Source organism: Lepidochelys kempii, chromosome 7 (assembly GCF_965140265.1).
Source record: "Lepidochelys kempii isolate rLepKem1 chromosome 7, rLepKem1.hap2, whole genome shotgun sequence".
Taxonomy (NCBI): domain Eukaryota; kingdom Metazoa; phylum Chordata; order Testudines; family Cheloniidae; genus Lepidochelys; species Lepidochelys kempii.
The window spans coordinates 90,330,506-90,352,401 of record NC_133262.1 but is presented as its reverse complement, the minus strand read 5'-3'; the positions used below and the strand labels follow the sequence as shown (position 1 = coordinate 90,352,401).

General features: G+C 39.3%; 1 protein-coding gene across 4 annotated transcripts in view; it reads right to left on the bottom strand.

The window, feature by feature from the left end:
- Positions 1-21,896, bottom strand: part of A1CF (APOBEC1 complementation factor) — a 47,823-nt gene that overhangs the window by 12,461 nt on the left and 13,466 nt on the right. For 2 of the 4 annotated variants that reach the window (XM_073353696.1, XM_073353698.1), the window contains exons 3-9: positions 19,748-19,882; positions 17,970-18,100; positions 16,515-16,753; positions 12,524-12,688; positions 6,006-6,103; positions 3,797-4,070; positions 747-955 (exon numbers count right to left, since the gene is read on the bottom strand). In XM_073353696.1, coding sequence (XP_073209797.1) covers positions 747-955; positions 3,797-4,070; positions 6,006-6,103; positions 12,524-12,688; positions 16,515-16,753; positions 17,970-18,100; positions 19,748-19,882 — 1,251 coding nt within the window. Of the gene's footprint in view, positions 1-746; positions 956-3,796; positions 4,071-6,005; positions 6,104-12,523; positions 12,689-16,514; positions 16,754-17,969; positions 18,101-19,243; positions 19,466-19,747; positions 19,883-21,896 lie in introns of those variants that run through there. The other 2 variants (XM_073353699.1, XM_073353697.1) reach the window with 2 other exon arrangements.

Here is a 21,896-nt window from a genome sequence, read left to right as displayed (position 1 = left end):
GGATCAGTACATTAAGTTTAAAAGGAGGCTTTGCTGAGAAAATATTCAGGTTCTCAGCAGTAGTCTTTCATGTTAGATTTCACAGTATGCATAAAGTTCTGCCCTCGGATCTGGCAAGTAACTCTCATTGAAATTATGAAAGTCAATGGGAGCTGACATGGTGAGAACTGAGGGAATGTTTAAGTTAATAATTTTTTATTCTGTTACCATATTGGAATGATTATTATAGTTTGAGGCCTCTAGCTATGTAATGTTAATATTGTGATATGCTGTGGAAAGCAGAAACTTTTTTTTAATATGTCCCCATTCTTTGTTTTTCTGTTTTAATAAGTGTTTTTCATTGCTTCCTAAACTAAATGTGTTTTTTAAAAATAAAACATATCAGTAATAATTTCTGAGTAGATATCTCTTTATTAGTGCACCTCCCAAGGATATGCTGGGGCTGAAGTGATAGTAAAAGTAACTTCAATCCAACTTGTGTAGTCTTCAAGAATAGTTGGAACAGGCCCTAAAACAGCAAAACCCTTCTTTAGGCCTAACAATGGTAACTAGTAGTTATTCTCTGTAATGTCTCTTTCAAAGGTGAGCAGATCACTGTGTGAACATACTTATGATCAACTATCAGCATTTTCAAAACAAGTAACCATTCAAACTGAGTCTAAATCTATTGTATTGCTCAGAAAGCATTAAAACGAAGACTAATATGGATCTGACCAGAGAAATTTTTCCTAATTTATTGTACCTACCTGAGGAGCAAGTTTAATTCCATGTGGTTTTAAAGCAATATGGTTCATTGGGGTAAGCTCCATTCCAGGCAAAAGATCATAGAGTTTGTCTTCTCCCCTCTTTTCTCCTTTGACCTGGTATCCACGACCCAAGCCAGTGTAAGCCAAGTATCCACGTCCTCCTAGTCCTCTAACTCCCGCAGCCCCTACAGGTACATTCATGTAAATTTCTAGGAATGTAAGAAGCATTAAACTGAATCAAATCACCGGAAAATCACCCTGATTCTTACTGTAATGGAAAAGTTAGCCCCATTCACTGATTTCTGATAAGAAGATGGGTAGGAACACTGACTGACTGAGAACTGCTGCACATTCATACCACACTATTCACCACGAAGTAGAACTCACAAGGGGAAGTTTCTTTATTACCTTTGGAGGAAAATACAATAATACCATGAATATAGAGCTAGTACCTACACAATTGTATCATTCTGGCTTTTATCATACTTCTTGGGGGGTTTATTTATGTTTAGTGCCTGTAATTTCAGGCTGCAAGGTATGAGCAGCATAGTTTCCTTAGAAAATTCACTGCAGATGAGAAGATATGGTGAATCAGGAAATTCTAATTGATTACAGTACATAACTAAGATTTTCCTTATTCCTATGGTATCACTTCTCTTATGGATTATCAATAATTTAATCAATATAAACCAGATCTGTACCCCCATATCTTTTAAATTGTTTTCCTAAAGTGCCTTGAGATGTTTTAGTTAGAAGGAATGTCCTAGTCGTTTCTGACTGACTTTCCCATCTTCTCTGTTCTGTTCAGTCAACATAGGGCTTAACTTTCCATTGAATTAATGCACAGATTACTTTTGATTTTTTGCCATGTTTCTAACCTGATTTACAGTTGAAGAGTAACAGGAATAGTTAAAAATTAGATTGATTACTGCCCACTGGTATAATTTAAGATTTTAAATGAATTTAGAATACATAGATTCCCCCCCTTCTTTGAACTAATGACTGTTTTCTCACATTACAACTGGTTCCTTTCAGAAGGATTGTTTGGGAATTTAGGAGATTAACAAGTGAGAGCATACTAAGGAAAAGTGAACTGAGTGATTTGGCAGTTTTGACACATTTTCCAAATGTAATTTTAATGGGTTTTAGATTTATATATGCACAGTAAAGCTAAAGTACGGGCAGAAGCAGTGCAAATTTCCCAAACCATACCATCCAGCCAATGTATCTTAATCTTTCTCTGAAGGGATCACTTCTAGGGGAGTTAGAGATTAGGTTAGTTAATTCAGTCCTCATCAACTCTACTGAGTACTTCAGACTGAGAACTGTTTTCTTTAGGACATCTTTCTACCTGGAAATGGGTTGAGAACACCATCTGATTTCACTTAGGACATCAGTCTTCTGTCAGTTGTTAATGATTTCAGTCACTACTAGACATGAGTGAGAAGACTTGGTTTTTGAACACCCCAGCATTTAATTAAACCATTATAAAATAAGTGGGCATGTGTAACATTCACACCTTAGTTTTGGGAATGTTTCGGACTGAAGGCTTCATTCAGGATTCTCGCTAGTCTTTCAAATATTAACTTTAACTTTACCAATCTCTTATGCTATCCATTCCAATAGACTGTTGTTTTTGTTTTGTTTTGTTGCAGGAAACAAAACACAAAACAAAACAAAAACCCTGCTAAGAAGCATGACCTTTTATCATGTTAAATAGTTAATGTTTTGTCTACACTGTGATAGAGCAAAATTGGAACTATATTTCCAAATCTGTGGCGTGAGATATAATAGGATCCCACACTGAAATACCAATCATTTGATTGTTTCAAAATTAAAACCCAACCAACAAGATAGTGCAACAAAACCATCCTCAGTTTTGATTTCTGTAGTCGACATACTTGAAAAGATACTTAATGTCGACAGTGTAACCTGTTAGTGCTTATGGCCACTTCTTGTAGCACAGTCTGAAGCACTTTCTTGTTTTCATCTCTGTTTTGGAGGTTCATTTGTCATTCCCTGTAATGATGCTGTAATGCTTCTTAGGGCCCCAGGATGACTAGGGTAATGGCCTTGCTAGAAAATTTTCTGGTTGTGGGGAGGTAAGAGTCAATACACAGAGCACTGAAGCTCCTGGGACTAGTTAGCTTTCCTGAAATCCAGCCTTGAGCCACTAAAAGGAGGAAAAAGTCAACTGCTAGGCTTCTGGGATTGAATCAACAGCCAGCTGTGGGCAAGGAGTTCTGTTGTGAGTGGAAAACTCTTGTTTTGTTTGTTTTTTTCCCTCCTGGGACAAAATGGAGGATTTTTGGTCTGTTTACTTTGGAGCAAGAGTAATTCAGAGACTGTTAAAAGACTTTAGGCTTTCTCCTGGGCTGATGAGGGAATATATATATTTTTTGTTTGCTTAGCCTGCCTGAAGGTTCTCATCCCCTTTTAAAGGAGAGATTCCAAAGACTGTGGCTATTTTGCAGTGCATGAAGGCTTTTAGTCTCTTTCTTAAAAGGATGCATGATCTGAGGCTATGCAGAATTATAGAAAGCTGGGCTATATGCATAGATCTGCCCCAGTGAATGGAGATTGTGGTAGGTGTAAAGAAGAGGAAGTAGCTGAGAAAAGCAGGAAATTTGGGAGACGATTGTGTGTTCCAGGAAGATTTATTGAATGTTTCAGTGCTAGCAATGGGAACTCCTAAGAACGGGTGGGCTGGAGTTCCTCCATAGTGAGGAACCATAGGACAATGATCATGAGACACTCCTCAGATCATTAAAGACTCAGGAGCAGCCCCAAATTATGGTCCTCTCCGAAGGACTCTGAAGTGCCTGAGTGATGGGGATATGCTTCAACTCATATAATCCGAGGTGGTTTATGCTAATTTCTCCATTTAGTTAAAACTGGTGGATGCCCTAAGGTTTTTAAAACTGTTTAGTGGAACCAGCTTTAATGTGGTGCATGGATATTTGATTTCATAAATTTACCTCCTACTCTAGCTACAAAGCTTTTTCAAAGATAGATTTCTGGGTTGCCATAGACATAGCTGCTGGAGTTACCTCTAATGGATGGAGTTCGGATAATGCCCCTACTGCTGAGGTCACCCTTGGTGGCAGGGAAATGAAGGTTAGGAATAGTCGTGAAGGCCTGAGGTGCATAGAAGACTGGAGCTCCAAGGTAGGCTGTGGCGGGATCATACACATGTCCAAATGTGTAAGTATATTCTCCTTGTGGCATGGTACCTCGTCCCCCTGTACCTCTGGTGTGTCTAACGTAACTGTCTTTGTCTACTGGTTTTGCTAATGTCACTTCAATAGAGGAACCATCCAGCACCTTTAAAACAAGGAGAAATGCATGGAAAAATGCAAGGGAAGCACAAATGCAGTACAATATCCAACATCATAATGACTGTTTTGTATAAGGCCAGCGAAGTTCTGCATTTTGTTAAGCACAGCTACTTAGGTGGGGTGGCTGAAAGAGTCTGAGAATCTTCTGCAGTGAAGTTATGTTCCCACGGGAAGAAAGGCCCCTGGCTGCTGTTGCAAAATGCGTGAACCATGGCAGTCTGCTCGTCTTCTGCCTGCAGCTGCTCTGAGGTTAGAGGAACTTGGGCTATATCTACGCTTGGAGCTAGAGCGTGTGATTCCCTGCTCCCAGGAAGCTAGCGCTCAAGGAGCTAGTGAGCTAAAACTAGTAGCGTAGCTGCGTGGTGAGTGTCAGCATGGGGTAGCTGCCCCAGGTACAAACCTTCCTGGACCTCATGGGGGTGTACTCAAGATGCTGGCCTGTGCTACCATGGCTACACCACTGTTTTTATCTCTATGAGAGCTAGCACAAGTATGCTTACAAGAGCCGGGAATCACAACCCCAGCTCCAAGTTTAGACATAGCCTTAGAGACACTCCTCTTCTGCCCACAGTAATGTGTGGATTCAATCAACCGCTCATTTTAAAACTACACTTTCTGAGAAGGTTCAAAATTAGGTAAGACCTGTTTGCCCCTTTCCTAACCCAAACCTTACCATTTATATTAACCTGAAAACAATAATAAGCATATGAAAACGGAATCCGGTTTTCATTGTGATGTTAATTGTAAGTACCACAACTTCAGTGTTGATTCCAATAGGTGATGCAAAATATGTATCAAAGGGCTTGATGCAATGAGGTACTGTAGTACAGCACCCTTCAATGGAAAAGTGACTGCATTACCTATTTTCCCAACATAGATGTTCAAGATAGTGATTGTACATCTCAGAACATGTGGAGTACATTTGTACATGCACAAGGTGGCTTTATTCGGCTTCTAGATTGAAAAGCACTGCAATTACAAGAAAAATAGCCTCTGTGAAGAGAGTTTTTGAGCTGTATGATACCTGATCAATGACTGTTTGTTTTACCAGAGACAAATGGATTAATTTTCCTAGCAAGCATGTACGCAGTTGCAATGCAGAGCCTATGGAGGGTGTGAATAAAATATCCCATATCGTTGAATTCATGGACCCTGAATTTCCTCTCTTGCTGTCATGTTCTCAGCACAGGAATATATTTTTAATATGTGTGTAGCTCCTATTAATTAAGTTGGGGTTATGTTAACACACTTTTTTGAACTGTACACTCTTCAGAGCAGGGGCTATTCCTATGTGTTTGGAAAGAATTTGGCACATTTGAAGTGATTCCTCAGTAGAAGCAGGAACAAAAGAGGGATGAGTAACACCCCATGATAAGTATGTAATACTATTACATAATATTATACACAATATTTGCAACATATGAAAATAATAAAATAGTTAACTCTTAAGACCTGGTTATTGCATTATAATGCCAAAAAATTGTATATGGCATTAAAATTGGCTGAATTCTGGAAGAACAACAACAGTTTTGACAGATCTTTGTTTGAATTCTGAACAGCTGTTTTGGTTTGACCATGTTTGTAGTCATCATTTACTATTGCACATTGCCTTGTTTTTTTGTTGACACATAAGGAAAAAAAATACAAAAAAAAAGCGCAAGCATGAGATTTTGTGACCTGTTATTCAGTATTAGTCATTTGTTCATTATTCTGTTTCTTGCATCGAATCAGAACAGAACACTACTATATGATTTAGGTGACCAGTTTCCCATTATGCAGATAAATAGTAAATAGTCAAAATGAATAGTTTGTGAACACCCAAAAGGCCGAAACTTGATCACATAAATTGCAAACAATTACAAAAAAGCAAATACAGTTGTATGACACCAATATACTATGAATGCTACTCGTGCAGCATTACCTTCCCGTTTAAGGCTTTCATAGCTTCAATTGCATCGTCTCTGTTATTAAAGTGTACAAATGCATAGTCTCTGATTTTCTTTATTCTTTCAACTGCACCTACAAAAATGTTGGGATATTAGTTCTGCAACTGTCTTTTCAAAGGAATACAGATTCGAAATTAACATTCTGGGTTGTGTTTTTAGCTCTCAGTTTTACAAAGCACAGTTCTGATCTGCAGATGCTTGTGCATATGAGTATCTCACTGAACTCAGTAAGATTACTTGTGTGTAAAGCTAAGCTTGTGCATAAATAATTGTAGGGTCATGATCAAAATGAGTAATTACTGAACCTGTCATGCTATTGTTTTAATTTGGTCTGATTACCCAACTCAGAATGTTACACTTCTCAGAGTTTAAAAGTTTAAACAGACGAAGTTAACTAAGTAGTCTAGAGACCTGATATTGCCAAGTACTTTTTAAAACTACATTGGTTTAGTTTTTCATTTATGGTTACAGAAAAGTACAGTTAATTGAACAGAAAAAGTAAACTTAAATATATGTGATGTTAATACACACTAAAATAAGAGTAACCCTCTTTTACCTAACAAGTCAAGGCAACCCTTGCAGTCCTATTTTCAGATATATGAAGTCAGCTACATCAGACTTGGTAAAAATCAGGGCTGAGAAGGAAACCATGTGCAGTAAATGGAAATAGAGCAATAACCTTTACCAAGTGCAATAGAACCATGATCTTAGCTTTTAAGTGAAGCTCTTAAGTATTCTAGAACCAGATATATGAAAATTAAAAAAAAAAAATTACAGTGAGGAGGTGCATTCGAGTGCATTTCAACTCTGAGGAATTTTTATGTCTGGTAGTCTCCACCAGGATGGCTGAATGCAACTGTCAGCTGGTTATGTAATATATTCTTGAATTATGTCAGATTCCATAGAACATTCACATTCAGTTTGTTTAAAATGTCATTTGGTGTCATATGCTTGCATGATGGATTCAGATTACTTCTGGGCATATGTGATACAAATTCACTTTGGTTTTGTTTATTTCTTGCAGCTTGTCCTGACTTTTACATCCAGGCAGCCTCAGCGCAGCCAGCAAGTTTAGAAGTACTAGTTTCCTTTTACAAAAATTTGCCTCTTTCTCACTTTATATCAGAGCCTTTTCCTGTGTTTCCACTGGCTACATGAGATGTGATGTGTGTGTCAGCACCCATTATAAAGTCAACAAACAGGTTTGTCATCTGTCTTGAAGAACTCAAAGCAGTCCTGATTTCTGAATATTTGTTCTACCCCCTGATTGCCAAGCAATTTTGCAGAACACATGAATATACAGACACATCAGCCACACAGCAGGAGTGGGGGGAACAAGGATCAGAGAAGATGAGTTTATAATTGATGGTGTATTGAATATGCATCAGTTTACAGATTTTCAGTGAAAATGTCAGATTTTTTAATCAATACAACAGGCCTTACTGCCCCATAACCTCAGCCGTGCTGAACACAATGCCATCAACAGCCTCAGGAACAACTCTGACATCATAATCAAAAAGGCTGACAAAGGAGGTGCTGTTGTCACCATGAATAAATTGGAATATGAACAAGAGGCTGCTAGGCAGCTCTCTAATACCACATTCTACAGGCCATTATCCTCTGATCCCACTGAAGATTACCAAAAGAAACTACACCATCTGCTCAAGAAACTCCCTGAAAAAGCACAGGAACAGATCTGTGCAGACACATGCCTAGAACCCCGACCTGGGGTATTCTATTTGCTTCCCAAGATTCATAAACCTGAAAATCCTGGATGCTCCATCATCTCAGGCATTGGCACCCTAACAGCAAGATTGTCTGGCTATGTGGACTCTCTCCTCAGGCCCTATGCTACCAGCACTCCCAGCTATCTTCGAGACACCACTGACTTCCTGAGGAAACTACAATCCATCGGTGATCTTCCTGAAAACACCATCCTGGCCACTATGGATGTAGAAGCCCTCTATGCCAACATTCCACACAAAGATGGACTACAAGCTATCAGGAACAGTATCCCCGAAAATGTCACAGCAAACCTGGTGGCTGACCTTTGTGACTTTGTCCTCACCCACAAATATTTCACATTTGGGGACAATATATACCTTCAAATGAGTGACACTGCTATGGGTACCCACATGGCCCCACAATATGCCAACATTTTTTATGGCTGACTTAGAACAACGCTTCCTCAGCTCTCGTCCCCTAATGCCCCTATTCTACTTGCACTACACTGATGACATCTTCATCATCTGGACCCATGGAAAAGAAGCCCCTGAGGAATTCCACTATAATTTCAACAATTTCCATCCCACCATCAACCTCAGCCTAGACCAATCCACACAAGCAGTCCATTTCCTGGACACTACTGTGCTAATAAGCGATGGTCACATAAACACCACCCTATACTGGAAACCTACTGACCACTATACTTACCTACATGCCTTCAGCTTCCATCCAGGACATACCACAAGATCCATTGTCTACAGCCAAGCTCTAAGATACAACCGCATTTGCTCCAATCCCTCAGACAGAGACAAACACCTACAAAATCTCTATCAAGCATTCTTAAAACTACAATACCTACCTGCTGAAGTGAAAAAACAGATTGACAGAGCCAGAAGAGTACCCAGAAGTCACCTACTACAGGACAGGCCCAACAAAGAAAATAACAGAAGTCACTAGCCATCACCTTCAGCCCTCAACTAAAACCTCTCCAGTGCATCATCAAAGATTTACAACCTATCCTGAAAAATGATCCCTCACTCTCACAGATCTTGGGAGACAGACCAGTCCTTGCTTACAGACAGCCCCCCAACCTGAAGCAAATACTCACCAGCAACCACACACCACACAACAAGAACACTAACCCAGGAACCTATCCTTGCAACAAAGCCTGATGCCACTCTGTCCACATATTTATTCAAGTGACACCATCATAGGACCTAATCACATTAGCCACACCATCAGGGGCTCATTCACCTGCACACCTACCCATGTGATATATGCCATCATGTGCTAGCAATGCCCCTCTGCCATGTACATTGGCCAAACTGGACAGTCTCTACACAAAAGAATAAATGGACACAAATCTGACATCAGGAATCATAACATTCAAAAACCAGTAGGAGAACACTTCAACCTCTCTGGCCACTCAGTAAAAGACTTAAGGGTGGCAATTTTGCAACAGAAAAGCTTCAAAAACAGACTCCAATGAGAAATTGCTGAGCTTGAGTTAATATGCAAACTAGATACCATTAACTTGGGTTTGAATAGAAACTGGGAGTGGCTGGGTCAATACACATATTGAATCTATTTCCCCATGTTAAGTATCCTCACACCTTCTTGTCAACTGTATAAATGGGCCATCTTGATTATGACTACAAAAGTTTTTTTCTCCTGCTGATAATATCTCATCTTAATTAGCTAGCCTCTTGCAGTTTGTATGGCAACTTCCACCTTCTCTGTATGTATATATATATCCTCTTACTATATGTTCCATTCTATGCATCCGATGAAGTGGGCTGTAGCCCACGAAAGCTTATGCTCTAATAAATTTGTTAGTCTCTAAGGTGCCACGAGTACTCCTGTTCTTTTTGCAGATACAGACTAACACTGCTGCTACTGTGAAACCTATTACCACTAAAGTTAATGGGAAATGTGGGTTTCAGAGACTCTTTGGGTAATCTGATCCATAGTGGCAGCTCTAGATTTTAACTCCTCTAAACTGAACAAATTGTTACTGGATGCTGCGTTACTGTCAAAAGGCTTTCCCAGTACAGGATCACTGGCTCAAATGTACAATTCAGTCCCAAGGTGTTGCAGTTCAGCATTATGTCCAGTGCAAGAGGCTCGAGGAGGGGGAAAATCATTTCAGACTGTTGCTGACATTTCTGAATATAATTTCACTATAACTAGAGCTGTGCTCGTTTCCCCAAAGCTCAGATTTGCTACTATATAACCAGTTTCTTAGAACATACAACAATCTCAAAAACAAGTTGTTTCAGAATTTTAATCCATCTAAAACAATAATAATAATAATAAATATTATTAATAGTAAAATAAAAAAGAGGGAGAGACAGAGAAATTTCCAGTTTCAAAATGATCAAACTGCAAAAACATATCATTAAAGCAAATGCAATTTAAAAACTTCCATAAACTGTTTGGAATCCATTTCCTTTGAGCAAATTTGGTTTAAGTAAAAAATGATGGAGTTTTATAGACACTTTTGGTGACTATAAATGTGTTTTTTAGGGAGTGCTAATAAGTTAAGTGTTCTGGAGCAAATTGGGATTAATAATGGAGGAAGAAGCTGAAAGTAAAATGATTTGTCTAACAACTTCATGTTTGCTAAAAGTATTATACTGAGGGATTAAGAAGACAGGAATGACTCATAAAGGAATTTCTAATATATCTTTCAGCTGCAGCCTAATGTGAAAAAGAGAAATTTATGTAGCAAAGAGAAAGCAGAAGAGTTAAGATGCTCTGTAATACAGCTTTAAACTTTAAGGAGAAAGTTAATAGAAGTGAGTTAAATTATGAATGATTTTCTGGTGCTGAGCACAAGAAAGTAGTGCAGAGATTGTTGTATTTCTTGGAGTTCCAAAATGCACTTCTTTATACAGAGTTGGATTTTCAAAAGCTTCTACATGATTTAGGAGCAAAACTCCCATTGAAAATTAATGGAACTTATGCTCAACTCATGTAGACACTTTTGAAAATTGCACCCTAAATACTCATAGGTGGAAAGGATAATATTAGGATAATTTATGGATTAAATTATAAATATCGGTTTGTATTTTTATATAAGTTTCTGTATGTTATTCATTTCTATGATGGGCAATTAAGCTTATACATTTTCAAGCGTTGTATTCGATGCGAGTTCTGGAATGTAGAACATAAGTGAATTAAATCCAGAGCAACCCACCCATCTCACTTGGTGGAAAACATGAATGGACCTGCAGTGTGGTAGGCAGCTGGAGGGGGTGGGGAATACATGCCTGGGAACTCGGGGCAGGTTTTCCCCTGCCTCCCATTGGCCACCCAGAGGGAGATGAGATCTGAGTGGCCCCTCACCCCTATAGCCCTTTGTTATTTTAACAACTGCATGGGGTTTTTTGGAGTATCTAGCTCCAAAAAGCTGCTCCTTAGTGGCCCCACTCTCCCGCTCTGTCATTGTAATATAGAAGCAGTGTTTTTTGAGTGTTGTGGGCCAATTGCCTATTTTGGTATCAGGAAGGAATTTTTCCCTTTGGGGCAAAATTGGCAGATGCCTGCAGGGTTTTTGGCCTTTCTTGAACATCATGGAAGCACATTTTGGTTTAAATAGCAGTAGAATGTAGAAATTATTAGTCATTTGCAGGAAAGTTGCAACCAGAGTCCAGTGCGGTTACAAAGCCAAAAGGGCCAGCAGCTCTAGGTAATTTACTGGGATTTTGCTGATGGACCTTGTGCCTCTGGGACAAGAGCAGCCTGAATTCTTCACAGAGTGAGGTATCTTTTTAGTACCTTCTGTCCCACTTCTGGAGGTGGGGAAGGTGAGAGGATTCAGAAGAGTGAGCTGAGTACTATGCGTAAGCTGAGGAGAGTCTATCCTGAGTTATGGGATATAGGTTGGGAGCCTGTAATCCCATACTGAACCCACTCAGATGCCTGGTACTGAGAGATGGAGAAGGAGGGGCATACTGCCCTCTCCCCAGTGTTAATAACTTTGTGGTCTGTCACTTAAATCCCACCCTGTGCCTGTCTTCATTCACCTGCATGTCCTGGTCAAGTTAAATACGGGTTTAAAAAATCCAAGTGCTTTGTGATTCTTCAGTGCGCAAGTTTTATGTCAATATTCATTATGTAAAACCACCTTTAGAAAGCGTATGGAATTTTCAAAAGTCAGTCAATCATTGCGGGGAGGAGTGAAGCAGCCATACTGAATCACTCTCTTTTGAACATTGTCCTTTTTCATAGAAGAAGAATAGTGAAAAGAGTCTATCCCACTTACATAGGCTCGCTCTCCTGGGAGGTAAAACCTACCCCTGAAACAAAGCTAATGTTTAAAAAAATCAAAATAACCTTTCTGCAGAAATCAAGTTACTGGAGAGCATATATACAAAAATCATGTCACAACAGAAGTAATTTTTACTAACGTAGAATCCTTAGGACTTTTCATATACCATTTTGGACTGCAGCAGAGCTATTTGACTTGCCAAACCACCCTGAAAATGTCAGTTGTCCTGTCAATTAGAAAACAAGCCGCTTACTGGATGATCTAATGCCAGCAGTCGCTGTTTTAGGAATTTAAACTGGGTGAAAATTGTTTCAACACTTGAAGGTTTTACAGGGGAAAAAACAGCTATTTTATCCTTTATGCTGGTGTTCCACCAATTTAATATTTCAGAGAAACAGACCAACTTCTGTTAGTTTACTATAACTGAACAATATCTACCAATTTAATGGACTCAAACCTGCAACAGCTAAAAACCTACTTTATGTCATTTCCTACCTGGTTTAATATTGTTGAATTCTTTTTCAATCGTCTCTTCGGTGGTTGATAGCATAAGGTTTCGCACATACAGGATTTTAACTGATGACATTGTATCTTCATCAACTTCAACTTCTGGTTCTGCCCAGTCTACAGCAATAGGATGTCCCCATAACTGTATTCTTCCTGCAAAAAATAATAAATAATTGAAAGTACCATTGTTCAATTGGTTTCTAGGCATATTGATGTTTTGTATAACATTATGCTGTGGTAGTAGAAGTAGTAGAATGGAATGATTATACAGAAGGTCTAAAATTTCATGCTCAAAGCAATGGCACATATACCATATGTTTCCAGAAACAGATAGTCAGATGTCCAGATTTTATTCTTCTAGCACTGCAGATGTGCAGAATCCAACAAGGATGGAGAGAAAATATGGTACGGTCCTCAAACATTTTCATTCTATGAACCACTTAGAGAGATCTCTTAATGAACCTGCTTCTCTTCCAAAAATTCCTTCCCTCCACTGCTTGGTTTCAAAATGTTTCTTTCTGCAGCTGACTGGAAAGACTCCACTGACTACAGTATGATAAACACTGTGATTCTAAGAAGTTTAAGTAAGACTTATGTTCTCAGAAATTTGATTTGTGTGCAGTAGTTTGGTCCCTGTAGCATAGTGCTTCAATGGAAATAGCGAAGATAGGGGAATGCAAGGCAATACATTATTACAAGAAGGGCCTTATGTGGGGGAAAGAAATGTCACTGACTTGGTGTGTATTGGATGAGCCCCCCAAGGAGAAATTGTAACTGATTTGGGGAACTCTAAAGGGAAAAAATTAGATGGCTAAAAAATCAGTGCTATGGCAGCATCATGCATCTCATGTCCATAGTAATAATTTACATTTGGTTAATTAATCCACTGCTTTTAAATTCATCAAGAGTGTTGGCATAGCTTTGCATGCAGCCACAGAGCTGGTCTTGAGGTCATGCAAATGATGCTAATGAGCACTGGCAAGCAGCCTTGTGCAGAGGCACCTCTTGTCTCCTACAGATGGCAACAGTAACTGCTTCACCCAGCTTTCCTTCCATTCCTGCACATCCTGTAGGGAATTTCTCCTCTTCCAACAGTAATTGAAGCTTAGCTCAGCCACAAAAATCTCAGGACCTTATTTCCTGCCCAGTCTTGTCCTGGATTCACCCAATAACATCAGAGATGTTGTGACAAAGTCAGTGCTTTTTCATTGGCAATTTGAATGAGTTCAGTAAACCAGTTTTCTCCAGATGATGCATTTATATCCAGCCTAACAATGGAGGTTAACAGTGTAGTCCTTCCCTTATCTTGTCTTTCTATGATTTTTTTTTTACATTTGACAAAATAGAGACAAATTTTAGGGACTCTCCCCCCTTTTCCCTTGGGAACGGGGGTGGGGGGAGGAAGGGGAAGAAAATAAGGAGGGAAGGAATTTGAAAACTTATTTTTGTTGAAAAACTTGGAACATTTATGAAGACAAAAATGTTTCCTTTCAAAACAAGAAACTTTTTGTTCTAAATAAATCTGAAGTGAATTTGGCCAACTCTAGCTCTATATCTTTTCAGTGCTAGCCTAAACTTGGCTTGAACTGTTAATGACTAAAAGTAGTCATCTGATAGCTAATTGATAGCCTATGTAACATGTATGGCTTTGGTCCAGTTCTCAGTGGTCATGTTCAAATCATCATGAAATGGTAGAAATAACTGGCTGGTTTTGCTAGCACTCTCTTCAAGGCATAAATAAGCTTGGACGCTGAACTTCCCTCATACTAGAACTTGATAAAAAATTGCATGGAGGGAGGAGAAGAGACAATGTTTTTTTCAAAAATTGTGTTCCTATTTTTGACCACCTCTACCTCATTCCCTGAACTACCCTTAGAAATAGTCCCTCAAGCAGTGGTTAGGCTCATAGTATGATGTAGCTTGCTCTGCAACTACCTGAGTTCTATATATCCACAGAACAGTGGAAGCTTTACTTTTCAATGAGAGCTTAAATCTACCTTAAAGCAAAACATATCTTAAAACTTTGCCCACTGCATCACGTGGTGATATCACAGTATAATTTATTTAAAAAGCTTTGAGTGATATTAAGTTGGCCAGCTGCATATGATCTTAAATTATGCTCACATGCCAAGGTAAATATAGAACAAACAAAAATGGCTATCTAGCACCATACTTAAGCGGAAGAACATTTTACAATTATTTGACCCTCAAAGCACCTCTGTGAAGTATTATTCCTATCTGGCAAATAGGGAAAACTGAAGGAGTAGGACTTGGCCAAAGTCACACTGTGAGAGACAGAGCTACTTAGAGAATCTTGAACTCTTAACCCCATCTCCTTGCTTTTGTCACTATTCCACATTTCTGCCCATATGTAAAGTTCAGTATAAACATGGAACTTTTGTAACACTAGATGTGTTGTAAGAGTGATGGTACCAAGATCTAGTTCTCTTTTCTGACTTTCATTGTACACAATTTGAAGATCAAATATTGATGATTAATAATGCATAGTGACTTTCACATGATGTGTGTATTATGGAAGTGGATCTCTTAAAGGCCAGTTGTGTAAACTTATCTTGGGGACTGACAGTCAAGTTGGTTTCTTTCCATCTTGATCATTATCACAAGTATTAGAGGTTCTATAGGCCAATTATAAGATACCTATGTAACTCTACTGTATTCATATTACCCCCTTGGTAATACCTGTACAAACCTACTTAAAAATTAATCAGATCTCATGGCTAAATAATAGTAAACTTTGCTCATGTCTTCAAATGTAGCATGTAGTAAATTCTTATTCAAAGATAATCCTTGTGTAATATAAGTCTAGGCATAAATGCAATTCCTCATTAGAGATTTCTTCGTTAGGCTCCAGTTAGGAAAGCATCCCTGTTCAGGAAAATGCTTAAGCACATTCCTAAAGCTAACTATGTTCATAACCACTTTCCTGAATAAGTGCCTCAGACTGTATTCGCCAAATCCTGCAAGGTTCTGAGTACCATTGATTCCCACTGTAGTTAATGGGAGTCCCCAAACTTCTGGATTAGGGCCCATAAATATTCCCACATTCAGCAATCTTGCCATCTCCCACACCCTCCTGGGAAGAAAACAAGTTTTTTTCTTTAATGCAACTTTATATCCTTGCAAAATCTGTAGCAGCTATACTATCTCAAATATATTAGACTGCATCAGTACAAAGAATGATAAATGGAGTTTATCAGAGATTTATTTCTAATTTCAACAGAGATTGAGCCTAGCAAATCTCTTTGAACTAAGAAAATGGCCTAGCAGGGCTTATTCCACTGAATTCCACTAAATGGAGGTTAATCTGACCTGTATTAACTGCAAAAGTATTGTCTTTTGCAGCTGATTTTGATGTATATAATAAAGTACATGCATGTGTATGTGTTGGGTGTCTTTGTATTATGTGATGTGATGGTGGCAAAGATCACATTAGGCTTTGTATTAGAGTAGAACTGGTTGGGAAATTTTTGTTGGAATGATTTTTCCGATTGAAAATGTCCTTCTCCCAAAATCAAAACTTTCCATGGGAAAATTTCAATTTTGCCCCAAAGTCTCTTGATCAAAATGATGGCTTCCCAACTGCCCCCTTGGAAGGCTCTTTCCAATTGACAAAGCTTTCTGGGGGGGCGACCAAGACTGAGCTCCCTGTCTCTGCCTCCCAGTGTTCCCCCAAGTTCCGGGACTGGACAGTCAGCCAGCTGGGAGACTCAGCCCCCGTCCCTCGTGCCACTCCAGGGCAGTAAAGGCTAAGCATCCCATCTCTTTGCCTCGCTGGCTCTGGAGCTGGGGAGAAGTGAAGAAGTTCAGTAGCTAGGCTTTCTGCCTCTCCAGCAGCTCTCCAGGGCAGACAATAGGAAAGCTGAAAAATGTCAGTGTTTGCTGTTGGTTTCTTTAATGCTAAATGACCTCGTGAAGCGCCATAGTGAAGGAAGCTGCATGACCAACACTGCAGACAAACCTGGTAGCAGTTTTCTTCTTGCCATTGCTGCTGCTCGATGACTTTCATATTCCACAAAAGCAAAGCCACGGTTTTTTGTTTTGTCTGCTGCACTGGGATACACAATGACATCAATGACCCCATCTGTGACTTTCCTCATCTCTGCTAAAATTTCTTCTCTCTTCTTGTTTTTTGGGATTCCTCCTACAAACAAACGGCAGTTGTCTACACTGGCACAAACCCCTAGGAGTCGTCCATTCCTGCATACAAACAACAGTTCCAGTTTGTAATGAATCAGGCTCATTTCTTTGAGAAATCACAAGCCTCATCTTCCCAAAAACCATAGTTTAAAACTTATCAATCAGACCAGTCCTTTTGAGCAGTGTACTCCATCCAATACACAATCAGCAATTGTGCCAGACAAAAAGGAATATATTCAGAATTGATTTTGAATGTTCACACACCCACAACTTGAAGGTGAAATTGGAGCTGCAGGCAGTTATCAGTATTGTGAGAATATATTGCTTGGAAATAATTTGAGACTTTGGGAGAAATAAATTTCAATCTTTAACTTCCTAGGTGTTTATTTCCACAACTAGCCATTGAGGGTTGTCTTTACCACAAAACTTTACCATTGATGAACACAACAGTGAAGAATTGTGTTTAGCTAATATGATGCTGACCGTGATTTACAGTCACTGTAGACGAGGACAAATCATGTTCACCAAAGTGTCAGCTAACTGGGAAATCATAGTCAACCTGTGGGTCAGCACAACTGGGGGTCTGGGGAAACAACTTCTCACTGTTCTCCAGCCTGCATGATTCAGGCCATAGGGAGTGCTAATTCCTGTTCTCTCTGGGTGCTTCGTGCTTCTCTCTGTGCTCTGTGGAGAGTCCCAGAGAGTGAAGGCTCCTTCATTCATTCCCATTTTACCTCCTCTTGTTCCCCAGCCCCTCTGGAGGGCTTTTGAGGAGTTACAGCTTCCTTCCCCACAGGCCTTAAAAGGCTCTTCATTGCCTAGACAGCTTCCAAATTCCATCCCCAGACAGCCTTAAATAATACATCAGAAAGTCCAATCCCTCATGGGCCTTTGCATGATGCCCCACTCATACTCTGTGAACTTAAGAAGGCTCCCCGCCCAGTTCACAACTCCTCACAAAGCTCAGAAGGGGCTAGTCAGCAGCTCCTCCTGCCTCCCCAGGAGCCAAAATAGGGTTGTCAGAAAAGCTGATCCAGAATTTTTTGATAAAACACATTTTTGTTAGAAAATGCAGATTTATCAAAATGGAAACTTGTGTATTTTCATCAATGGGAAACTGACTGATTGTACAAGGGAATGGTGGATGATGTGATTTTAAGCTTTAGATAACTACACATTCATTTTTCAAGTCGCAGGAAAAATACATAATGTATAATAAAACAGACTAATACATCATTTGATTTCAACTTTATATGAACATACCAGTCATGCTTACCTAATTTCATAATTATTAAGTTGCTTGATTGCATTCTTAGCCTCCTGTTTGTTAGAGAATGTTACAAAGGCATATCCCCTATTGTTTCCATTGAAGTCCATCATCATTCTCATTTCATAGATTTTACCAATCTGCAAATGAAAAGAAAAGTCAATAACCCATTCTGAAAGGAAACTTTCACCAACAGCACAGAAGCTATTTACACAAAGCTGGTTATTTCCCTGACTGTGTCTTGTGTGCATATCACCTCAGAGTTGTTTGAACATCTCCATCAATGTGACCATCAGCCAGAACCTATTTTACTTGAGAGCTGTTTTCTGACCCATGAATGAAGTCAGAATAAATAAAGGCAACATATGCTTAAGTGACAGTTAGGGCAGAGTTAGCACTGCAAGGTAAATGACCTCTATTCACACCATCTGATAACACATTACCAGAGTTCCAATGTGTGCCTCAGGAACCGTACTGTGCAGTTGTCACAGTAATGATTTCTTGCACTGATTTGCTCTTTGTTTTTAAATATTTAATTTCAGTCTGTGCTAGGAAAGAAAAGGACTAGAGGCTCCAAAGTCACATAGCATCAGCCTCATTCTCAAAGTCAGTATGTGCACCTCAGTTAATCAAACTTTTTTTTGTGCCACTATTGGTGGGATTTTTCTCTTTCCGTATAGAATTAAGAATGGCAGTGAAGACTATTTAGAAGTGCTGCAGGAGGATGAGGATAAACTTTTGGGAGTTTCCTTATTTGGGAATGTGATTACCGTTAGTGATAGGGAGGGCACAGTATGTGCATGTCTTGATATAACCATTATTATCAAGTACCTGAGGTATGCTAAGCACTTTACAAAAAATAAGACATGGAGTGAAATCCTGGCCCCACTGAAGTCAATGCAAGTTTTACCACTGACTTCATTGGCGCCAGAATTTCACCTATGTTGTCCCTGCTTCAGGGAGAATACAATCTAATTTTGGAACTCATGCAACAAAGAGTAGAGTTAAAAAAAAATTAAGGGGGGGAGGCAGAAGCGTTACAATAATGTAATTATGTGGTGACTTAGGTTAATCAAATGATCATGTTGCTGCTACTACTTTCATGCTTTTAAACTACTCCCGTCTTGTGTGTGCAAAAATATGTGAGTGACTGCATGCCAGTTCACACATCCAATGACAGTGGCTGCATGTGCATATCAGTGAAGGCTGGTTATAACCTGTGGTGTTTCATGGTCCAGTAGGGGACGTTAGACAGGATGGGGCACATTAAGGGCCCTACACACCTGCTAGGATCTGGAAGGAGTCATTGAAGGAGCATGCTGCTCCTTTCAAAATCAGGTGGAAGGAATGCTATATCACGCTTTCTCTGCCCAGTGCTCCCGGAGGCATTCTGCTTGTATCAGCCCTTTGCAGATAGCATGCGTCAGAGCACCTCTGCTCAGCGCTTCTGCTCTATACCCCCACATTTCCGTAGCTCCAGACAAGTATAAGAATACAGCTTAGTCCTGTAATAGAAAGTGAGACTCAGAACAGATTTAGGTAACAGGAGCAAACTATACAGTAGCCTCACCAAACACAGAAGTACTATGGGTTATACACTGAGCAATGTACACACACAAAAGAATAGTCGCTAATGTTTGTGTATTAGAATTATATACATTTCAATTTTCCATTTGTTATTTCATGTACCAGGCCTTTGAAAATGCAGCCTTCTTTCTGCATACAGTTTTTTCAGGAGCATGTGTATAGTACAAGAGGAGGAAAATCTCTTAAATGTAAGACATTACTTTTTCACATAATGGAATAAGTTCATCTTCAAAAAGGTCTCGGGGTAATTTCCCAATGAAAATCTCACAGCCCCTCTCTGGTGGCGGGGCATCCCAACCAGGCGGTGGACCTCCATACTTTCTTTGTCCATTTTCCTGCATCAAAGAAAAGAAACGTAGTTTAAAATATATGGAATCAACAGAAATATCTCAAAATTGCCTTATTTGTTTCTGTAACTCTCCATGGACTTATCTGCATAACTGTGCCTTTCTTTCTATTCCCCCCCCCCTTCACTTGGCCTCTCTGCTCATCTAACACTGGCATCCTCTCTGACCCTTCATAAAATTCTGATTCAATAACATCCTTCTTTTCAGCTCTTGCCATCTGAAACAATGTCTCTGTGCAACTCTCCCTCATTAAGACGTGATCCAATGCCCAATGAAGTCACTCAGTATTTGCTAAAATGTTACCTATCTTTGTTTACTTAAAGTTGAACTATGTGGATAGACCCTAGTCAAATACTACCTTTCTGATGCTGTAGTGTTTAATATAACATGATGTATTGGACAAGGATGCCAGCCTGCCATAGGCTAAAATGTTGCCTGCCTAGCATCAATCTCCTTTTACAGAGTCAAAGTTTATAATTTACTAGTGTTTAATGAGCTTCAGAAAGCAACCAGGTGTCATAATCCAGCTCCACTGAAGTCAATAAAAAAAATCTCCCATCAACTTCAAGAAGAACAAGATCAGCAAGAACAAGATCAGCTCCTGTGTGCTTTCTACAGTGGCTAATGACAGTTTCCTGATGTACTTGAGAGAAGACCAGTTTGTACTGTAGACTAGAGAGTTTCTCTGAGGGTCACAAACAACATACGTTAGAGTATTGGAGAGATGAGTGTCTTGACTTGAGTTATTTTGGTCAACATTTTCTCAAATGTTTGAGTTGGCTTAAAAAGTCAATGTCCAATGGCTTTTCTAAACCCGACATGACATGTGCACTGAGCAGTTAGTTTTGGTTCCAGCCTAGTAACACATTCAACAAAAGTACAAGTTTTCAACAATCCGCCTACTGCTCGGAAACATTTAATTAATTATTACATGTATACTGGATTTTTGTAGTTAATGGTGAGCTTCTTATTATACAGAACAAAGAGATGAGCTTACATGTCTGTTCTTGGAAGAATTATGTTTCTAGGAGGTATGGGAAAGAGGAGAGGGTGGGACATTTACTAAGTTACAGCAGTGTCCACACAATGAGTTACTGCATGACAAGCTGGTCCACTGTAGAGTCACACCCTGGTTTGCTGTATAGACAAGCCCTAATTCTCTAGTTATTTGCCCTCCGAAGTCATTCCAACCATAAACTATTTAATAAACAGGGAAACTGTTTCAAGCTCCTTACATAGTAAGAGAGCACAGCAAAGTGAAACTGATTAGGATCTTGAAGGGAAACTAATTAGGAATATAAGTGATAAGGGACCAAGAAGTCTCTTCCAGCCTATTGTCTATGGATTACCACTTGAACAGATGTAGTAGTAAATTATCCATTTTCATTCTTACTGTAAACATTTTCATCATAATGGGAGAGTCATAACAGTACTTTCAGGAGTGAATTCCTGCAGTATCAAATTTTAAAACATTGAAGCTGGCAACGTTAAACACCATTTCCCTGAAGGTGTAATTCTGCTGAGTGATGCATGAACGTCTATTGATTCATTTTGTATAGCTAAGGTGCGATAAATCTGTTCAGTTTTGTCACATTCTTAATTGTGATTACTATGTAATGCATGCTTATGGATCCTGCAGGATCCATTCAAGAGAGGCTAAGTAAAAGGAATGAAAAAAAACCCCTGACCCAAAGTAGATTCAGATAAGAAAGGTTCGAGAAGATTTACTATGCCACTGCAAAACAAAGGACTGGAAAAACAAAACCTTTTATTTTAATTAGGTCATTGTGTTAATGTATTTGTAAGTGAATGGGATGACTCAGCAGAATAAAAAAAAACCCCTATTTCAGTCAGCAAGGTCTTCACCTCACTGGTTGAAAGAAGGAAAAAGTACTCCAACCCAATTCTCAGCTCTCCACAGATTTGGTGGAAGGAGGAAGAACTGTTTTCTTAAATCCTCTTCCCTTTTTGCAGGTGAGTGAGTGGGCAGTGGGGAGAGTGA